General features: G+C 37.2%; 1 protein-coding gene across 1 annotated transcript in view; it reads right to left on the minus strand.

Annotated features, from left to right (window-relative positions):
• Positions 1-7,388, minus strand: part of vill (villin-like) — a gene marked incomplete in the record, with an annotated part of 12,329 nt that extends 4,941 nt beyond the window's left edge. The window contains 11 exon segments of the mRNA XM_014002180.1: positions 980-1,133; positions 1,216-1,314; positions 1,408-1,486; positions 1,565-1,770; positions 3,008-3,118; positions 3,251-3,359; positions 3,601-3,800; positions 3,898-3,972; positions 4,162-4,245; positions 6,545-6,583; positions 7,109-7,388. Of these exon segments, the coding sequence (XP_013857634.1) occupies positions 980-1,133; positions 1,216-1,314; positions 1,408-1,486; positions 1,565-1,770; positions 3,008-3,118; positions 3,251-3,359; positions 3,601-3,800; positions 3,898-3,972; positions 4,162-4,236 (1,108 nt within the window).
• Positions 7,389-9,071: the final 1,683 nt, after the last annotated feature.

Consider the following 9,071-nt stretch of genomic DNA (forward strand, 5'->3'; position numbering starts at 1 on the left):
GATTTTGAGATTTTAGCCAAAATTTAACCTCAGAATTTTTTTATTCTCAAGAATCTTTTTTCCCCTCATAATTCTGACTTTAGAGTCAAAATTCTAAAACTAATCTCAGAATATTTTTTGGACTTTTATCTCTAAATTTTGAGATTAGTCATAAAAAAATATCTCAAATCAGTATTCTAAGAAAACAGTAAGTAATAAGTATGACGTTAAGTCTGAATTACGAGATTAAAGTCTGAATTTAATCTCAGAATTTTCTCTTTATTCTCAAAATTCTGACTTTTGTTTTGTAAGAATTCTGATTTTAAACTCAAAATCTCACAATTCAGTATTTCTCAGTATTCTGAAAATGTGAGATTAAAGTTAGAAGTATAGGGAAAAGTCGGATTTGGCAAACAAGAGTGAGATTTTTTTATTCTTAAATTAAAGTTAGAATTTTGACTTTATTCTTAGAATTCTGAGATTCTGAGTTTAGAGTCAAAATTCTGAAAAAAAGTTAGAATTTTAAGATAAAAGACAAAAAATAAAATTCTGACTTTCATCTCAAAATTTTACAATTCTGAATCAAAAGTTAGAATTTTTCAGTAAACTCAAGCGTAATGTAAACATTCTGAGATTAAGTCAGAATTTTTCTCAGATATTTGTGTTTGAGAATAAATATAAACACACTTAAAGCAATAGTTCACATTTCTGAAGTGAGGTTCYGTTCAAACTGAATGAGCAATAAATATCTTACCTGCTGTAGAAAACGKTTTTACTGACATCAATTTTGAAAAATTGAGTTTAGTTCATCAGTCCAGCCAGAATTAAACTCTATTTCCAATCATTTAAATAACTCCAATCAACAACTAATATGTTAATTTTATTTTTTTATTCTACAAAATTGTACCTGGAAAGATCCAAACTACTGCTTTAAACGAATGAAATGAGAGATCAAGAAGAAAATATTTACAATAAGCKTAAAGTTTGAAAACCGAGTCACCTATTTTTCCGACAGTGTGGGTGTTCCCCAGACCCTTAATCTGGTCCTTCTCCTTCCAGGATGGAAAGAGCTGCTTGAACATGGCCGACTCTCCCCCCTCAGACATCACCTCCACGGGGGTGCTGGACGGGTAGTTCTTGGCTTTAATAAAACCCTGTTGGTCCAGGTTAATAACAAAACACAGGTGATTACTTTAAAACTGATGATGAATCCACAGCTTGGATTTMAGGACTAACCACTGCTGTGTTCAGGGCTTTCTGTCTCTCCTCCTTTGAGGACTTTTTGCCCTTCCAGACCATCACACTGGAGCCTCTGTGGTCCACGATGTAACAGTCCTAAAACCAGGGGAGAAAAGAGACAATAATCAACGAGACAGGACTTTTTTAAAAATTTAAACCTGATTTAATAAGAGAAAAAATAAGAATTACGCCGGAGTGAAGCAGGTGTTGTGACAGAGGCTGTGTGGCCACTTCCTTGATCACCATATTCCCACAGTCATCAAAAACACTGGCAGGAAGTCAGATTATTCAGATTATGACATCATGATGCGGAACATCTGACGGCGCTGATGATCTGAGTTCTTACTGGTAGAGTTTGACGCTGCCGGCCTGCGCCTCCTCAGGCGTGTCATCGGGAACGGCTTTCTTCAGCTGGCTGGGCTTCGGGCCGAGCGTCGCTGTCATCAGGTTCATCAGCTCCGGCGAGTCCTTCTCGTGTCCCCCCTCCACGTCCGAGATCTCAGCACGTCCCCCTCGCTCTCTGTCCCGGATGTCCTGAGCCAACAGGACCGCCTGCAGCCGGAGACCAGAAGAAGAAACATCTGTAGAGAAGAGTTTTTATTCTCACGTTCTTTCAACTATGAAAACATGATTATTTATTTTTGTTGTTTGGTTTATTTCTTGCTTTATCTGTTTGTTTGTTTGTTTGTTTGTTTGTTTGTTTGTTTGTTTGTTTGTTTGTTTGTTTGTTTGTTTGTTTGTTTGTTTGTTGGGCATTTTATTTGTTTGTAAGTTGTTTGTTAAGTTGCCATGTTTACTTTTTAGTTTGTTTGTCTAGTTGTTTATATGTTTATTGGTTCGTTCATTTTGTTTTGCTGTTTGTTTTGTAGTTGTTGTTGTTTTTTGTTTTATTTCTTGGTTTATGTGACTATTTGTTCATTTTTTCAATGGTTTGTCTCTTTGTTGATTGTTTTATTTGTTGATCATTTTCTTTATTTGTCTTCAAGTTGGTTGTTTTGTTTGGTTTTGATTGTTTGCTTGTGTATTTGTTTATATCTGTTCTGTCATTTGTGTTTTTCTTTTCTTTATCTGTTGGATTTTTTGTTTGTTTTTTTGTTTGACATATTTGTTAATTGCTTTTTTTTGTTGGTCATTTTTGTGTTTATAGGTCAGTTGTTTTGTTTATTGGTGTATTTGTTTGTTTGTTTATCTGTTGATTCAGTTGCTGTTTTTTCTTTTGTTTATCTGTTGGTTTGTTTTGTTGGCTTTTTACTTGTTTGTTTCTTGTTTGACTTGTTTGGTAATTGCTTTATTTGTTGTTCATTTCTTTGTTTGTATGTCAGTTGTTTTGTTTGCTGGTTCGTTCACTTGTTTCTTCTTTTGTTTGTATTTTTGTTTATGTATTGTGTTTCAACTTATTTTCTTTGTTTATTTGTCTCTATGTTCATGTATTTCTTGATTTGTCTGTTTGTATTTATTTATTTGTTCGTTGTTTTATTTGTTGATCATTTCTTTCTGTAGGTTGTTTGTTTTGTTTGGGTTTTTATTTTTTTACTTGTTTGTTTGTGCATTTGTTTGGCCAGATGTTTGTTGGTTCAGTCAGTTGTTTCTTCTTTTGTTTATTCGTTTATCTGTTGTCTTTCAACTTGTTATTTTCTAGGTTTATCTGCTCTTTTGTTCATTTTTTGTTGTTGGTTTAATTTGTTTGTTTGTTGTTTGGTTCATCATCATTACAAAACTTCAGAATGTGTGACTGTTTGTTTATTTTTCTSGTGTTTCTGACGTCCCTCTGTGAGGATTACAGGATTACCTTCAGCCTCTCCTTGCGGTTGCTCTCAGGGCCGTTCCACTGAACTATATTTTTACCCATGTCCAGGAGGAAAACGTCTCCGTTGTTAAAGCTGTTCCACGACACCTCAACCTGCACACACACACAGAGACACACACATGAGCAGCTGGAATAAAAACTGCACAGAATGTTGTCCTAATCCCTGTGAAACCCTAATCCCAGCTCTCCTCAGACAGTTTCTGTGGCAGCAGCGTTAAAACAAACCTCTGTCGCTGTGATGTGTTTCGTCCCCTTGACGCGCAGCAGCCGCAGGATGTTGTAGACGTTCGTGTCGACGTGGTTAAAACCCGAGGCCACGCCCCCYTTCTTGTAGCTGCGGAGAGATTAGACCAAAGTTCAGACGCAATAAAAAGCTGGACTGACACATCAGGCCTTATACGGTCACAAACACACACACAATAAAAACTGAAAAGTTAATGAACCGGGTTGGAGAACGTCCTGTTTTTTTTTTAATCCTCAAAACAACAAATGTATGTTGTGTCCTAATCAGGATTACGCAGTAAAACCCAGACTCAGGAAGATTACAACAGAAGTAAATTGTGTTTCAGACTCACATCAGGCCTGTTTTAAAGTAGCTCCTGAACTGCGGCGACTCGTAGCCCTGCACCTCTCTGTGCTGCACCGGACTCCCGCCCAGGTACTCGTCCAGCTGGGTGACGTAGATGGCGGCGGAGGCCTGCTCGTCCTGAGACGAGGCGGCGCCGATCCAGTAATGGATGTCCACGGACTCTCCCGAACCCCGAGCCTTACTTATCTGTCCCGAGTTATGAATGAAACGTGTTTAAATCTCACACCGGAGCACAAACCTGATCAAACAGACTCTGGAGTAAAGGAGCCGCCACTGAACTCACGTTTAGAACAACATAACAGTCTCCTTCGAAGAAGTTCCCGAAGGCTCGGGACGGAACCGAAACCATTTGCATCTTCTAAAGAAAGCAARYGACAAAGATTCTGATCATTTTGMGGTCAGGATCTGTGAGRAAAGTGCTTTAAAGAGAYATCTGGAGCAGGTAAGATAGTGACCRTTCACAGTCGTTTCACAGAACTCCACTTAAAAAGATCTGAACTGTTGCTTTAAAAGCAGAAAACCAAGGTTTCACTTAAAACAGACTTACGCTGATGGTCCATATCTGCAGGCCGGGCTTCTGACTGACGTTTCTAAATGCGTCTCTGTCCTTATCGTTCATCATTTTCTCAAACTAAAACAAACAAAAAGAGTCATTTGACTMATTTATTTTCATGATAAATAAAAACAGTTAACAAATATGATTCAAACATCACAACACATGCTAATTTTTCCACTTTTCTTGACATTAATGGTCATTTATTATACTTTTATATTCCTATAATGTMATCAGCAGATTTCTAATGGATTCGCAGAAAACGTGAGTGTGTTAGAAAACAAAATTAGTGTTTTGTTTTACTTTAAATATCATAATAAGTCCCTAAAGTTAAGACTAAATGCTTTAAGACTAAAGTACTGCAGAGCTCTCCTCTTTACTCTGAATAAATTCAGTGTTCTACAAAAATTAAACAAATAAAAAGAGAAACAAAAGTTTTAAAAATGATTAAAACCATGTAAATTAGAGTGATTTAAAAGAGCAAAGAGAAAAAAAAGGTTTATAATGTAATATTTGTCCTTAAAGAGTATGAAAGCTTTGCGTTTAAAGAGATGATCTTGTTGTAAACAAGAAAAAAAGTACCATTTTTTCTTTTATAAATCATTGAAAAAGAAGTTCATCMAAAGTTGGAGTTAAAAACTAAACATCACAAGTCAGAGCACATCATTTCGAACTCCTTCAAAGAAAATAAAAGCTGCTTCAGTTTGACTCGTCCGCCGTGTGAAGAAATCTTTTCAGCAGAAGCTTTTGAAAAGCTCTGCCGCTCTGACGGTGAAGCTGCACTAATGAGTCGTCGCCTCCATCAGCCGAGCTTTAAGAGCCGAGGAGAGAGTCCAGCTGAGGACAGGAGGACGAGGACCAGGAAGTCCTGCTTTATCTGTGCCGCAGGTGGATCCCAGGTGTGTCTGTGATGGAACTGGACCAGCTGGACATTGTATCAGAGGAGACTCTCCTCCAGTTCAGGTTCAGGACTTTATATTTAACATCACAAACAAACGTCCAGAAATCACTTAACCTTAAATAAAAACTTTTCATCTATTGCTTAAAGTGTTTTTTTAATCAAATAAATAAGGAGCTCAACTGTTTTTAAATGACTTTTTAGAGAAGCTCAAAAAAAAAACAATAGCAAAAGCAAAGGAAGTTGTTTGCTCATCCCATAAATGCATGATCCTTACAAATGTGGCACCATTTAAAGGGAATTGAACCAGATTTCCATTTATATAAGATTTATTGCCAAAAAACATTGTTACAACAAATCTATTATTTTACTTACTTTTTGTGCTAAGTTCTGTTATACACATTTATATTCATTTAATTGTTTACATATGTTTTGTCCAAAAATTGACATTTACTTCAGTTTGAATTGTTATTGCACCAACTTAAAGTGTTTTATTTTAATTATTATTCACTATATATATTGAACTCATCAGTCGTTTTAAGCTTAAAATGGAGCGGTGTTGCAGAGGTTAGAGAAAGTGGGATTGGAAGGTTGACGGTTCAGTTGAAATGTCCCAGCTGCTGCCCACATGCCTTAAATAGCAGCCCTCTGCTCTTGAGAATTAACTTACCAAATATGAGAGAAAAGAAAGGTTATTAAAAAAAAGAAGACAAAACTTAGAGGAATCATTCAASCGATATCTCGGCAAAAAGGCCCTTGTAGCGCTATCAGTTCCCATTTCTTTAGCTGTAGGTTAAGTTTAGGTGCTTTTAACTGAACCATGAAGGAGGAAAACGTTTAGCCCTCCAAATGCTCAGATATGATAAATTACATTACATAGATCTGAATCAAAAACAAAAAAAAAGTCAGTTTTGCTGCAATAAAAGCACTTTTTTTCCACCAAAACCCTAAAAAAACGCAGGCGAAACACTAAAAACAACGAGCCCTTCAGCTACATCTGGTAAAATAATTATAGTAAATAATAATAATAAATAATTAACTATAATTTTATCCTAACTAATAATAAACATCCTTATTGAAACGAAGCTGACGTTCACGTCTGTTGACATCTTTGCTTCATTCAATTTGTGACTTTTGTTCACGTATATTTGTAACGTAAACATTCGTTTTGTTCAGCGATTGATGTGCTCAGAAACAGCTGATGAAAAAGAGGACAATAATCCTTTATTGAGACAGGTAGGGCGGGTTACCTGTCTGTCCTTTCACTCAGAGACACAATGAGTTTTTCCACTGCTGCACCCTGACGCATCCCAAGATTTACACTATCCTAATATCCAGATCACATGGAAAATATTCTCCGAAAGTCTGTTTTCAAGTTATCCTCTTGAACGAGTGTTTTAAGACGTCTCGTCACAAAACTGCCGAGATTCGAGTAAGTGAAACAAAACAGGAGGKAAAATCATTTTAAATGCTTCTTACCTGTTCTTCTGCAGGACGAAATGAACGTTTGGGCGTCTCCTACACGCAGGAAGGACAGATTTATCTTTTAGATAACGTCATGATAAMGTGCTGCCAGCCTCTCCTGTCAGTGTGTGGGAGTCGGGGAGGGCTCGGCCCGCGTCCACACCCAGCTCTGAGCGCACCTGCAATTTCCTGTCCTCCTATTTACTCTGACCTCAGCTTTTAATRCGCCTGCACCCACCACCTGTCAGCTACAGGCAGGTGTGAGCAGGGTTTAAATCTGGTCCCTGAACCCTTTATGTCCGCTTTGAACTCACTGTATTCAAACCCATTCCTGAAATAACACCAAAAATCTGGTTTTGAGGAGTTTTTGCGGAGTTTTATTAAACAAGTTAATAATTTAAAGCTGGTATTTCTGCAACAGATGTAACTAATTTATCAAGTTCTTTTATTCTACGCCCCTAAACAAATCATAAACATGTCTATTAAATRCATTTGTCGTAGACCCTCTTACAGAACTATTCAATAACTAACCTGTTACAACTAAACATTTTAAACTGAACAGAATGAGTTTTTTCTTACCTTTGACAGGTTCGGTTACGGTTCAGTCACAGACTCAATACTAAATCTAACATAACTTGCGCACGACAAACTGCAGTCCTCTCATATCTCAAGTTGAAGGTCAAAAGGGAAAAAAAAAACGAGAGCAAGAGTTCTCCAGGCAGGAACAATGGGCTGTAATGCTTAATCCACCTCAAACTGCTGCTACGTAGGCAAAAGCTAAAAGTCCACATCAAGATATTGCATGAGACCCAGCTCTGCTTGGTTGCACATTAACTACTTTATAACTGCGCCATTAATGCAGAGAGGCATCAGCTAAACCCTGCCGAGCTCAGCAGCACACAGTTAAGTGTTCGGTTTATGATCAAAAGTAGTTGAAATGCAAATAGTGACAGTCAGTCTGAGCGGTTAGCATGAATTTGTTTCGGTTAGCTCAACAACACGTTGTTGGCTTTTGTTAGTTGTTTATTTGGCTTATTTCCTCTTTTTTGTCTTATGTCACTTGTCTTTGTGTTTGCTTTGTGTCACCACTTGTCCTCAGTCTCTGCTCCCTGTGTTATTTATTCTCACTGCTGCAGCCACTCTTCCCATCGACCTCTGTCTATTTATTCCATCAACTCCCATTCACTCACCGTTTGAGCATTATTGGCTATCATGCCGAGTCTGGGCCTCCTCGTGTTACTCCTCTGTTATGTCCTCTTGTTGCCATGTCGTCTTTTATTTATTTATTTATTTATTTATTTATTTATTTATTTATTTTTTGTTTATTTGAGCTCTTCATGCCAGTCTGTATTCCTGGGTATGAAACTTGAGTTAAAGCTAAACTTTCATCAGACTGCTAATCTTTGTGTTTTCCATTGATCTTGTATCAAATCTTGCTAAGATGACAGAATGGTGTTTGTTAATACGTATATGAGGCCTCTCAACAGCGTTCAACAGTGGACAGTGTGGAGAGACAGACACAGAGAGAAGCAGAGGCACAGAGACAGGCCAGGTTGTTCTCTGTGTTTCCTGTTTTTGCAATAAAACTCAGCTGATCATCTCACGGAGTACCTTCATTCTTGGACCATGTATTTCTGTCTTTGTTAAATAAATAATACCATAACAGTTGGCGTTGTCGGCAGGACAACTTCAACGATATTTTGGAATCAGGATAAATCCAAAATACTGAATGCTGAAGCCATCTCCCCTCAGCTAATACAGAAATGGTTCAAACTCAGTTGGTTTAGCAAAAATTTGAGCTAAATTTTGTTGTGGTAGTAGGCGAAAGTGATCCTCAACACACACGTTACTCCCAGCCTCAAAAGATCTCACAAGATGTAGCTGTGGCGGCCGTTGTGAATTAAAACTCTGTCATGAAAGGCTTTTCAGAGGTGTGTAAAAAAATGTGTAGAACAGCTTTTGTGTAAATAATGAAATATTTGAGACTGAAGCAGATTTGAAATCGTACTTACTTTAGTTTTGGCTCCACTCAGATTAGCTGTTAGCTCATTCATCTGGTCAGAGTTATGCTATATTTATCCACAACAGGTAAGATGTTAAACATTCACCACTTCTTCACATAACCCTAAAAAACTCTGATTTTTGCTTTGAAATGCGCAAGAATTTRGTCTGCAATTTGTGTACAATTGCCTTTAAAACAACATCCTCGTCATAAAAAAAAWTTATTGATTAAAATGGATGATTTAATATCTAGATCAGAGGTCTTCAGAGATGGGATTGCAACCCCTAGTGGATCTGTAGAGGAACTGCGGGGGGTTGTGAGATTTTTGGTTAATTATACTTTTCTTTTCTTCTTATTATTATTCAGKTATGTCTCAAAAATGCACAATAATAAGGCAGGTTTTATGTAGTACTAAGCCTAGTTCATTATAAAACACAATATAATACACTATATACACTCACCGGCCACTTTATTAGGTACACCTGTCCAACTGCTCGTTAACACTTGATTTCTAATCAGCCAATCACATGGCGGCAACTC

The sequence above is a fragment of the Austrofundulus limnaeus genome, unplaced genomic scaffold, assembly GCF_001266775.1.
Source record: "Austrofundulus limnaeus strain Quisiro unplaced genomic scaffold, Austrofundulus_limnaeus-1.0 Scaffold12, whole genome shotgun sequence".
In the NCBI taxonomy this organism is placed as follows: Eukaryota; Metazoa; Chordata; class Actinopteri; order Cyprinodontiformes; family Rivulidae; genus Austrofundulus; species Austrofundulus limnaeus.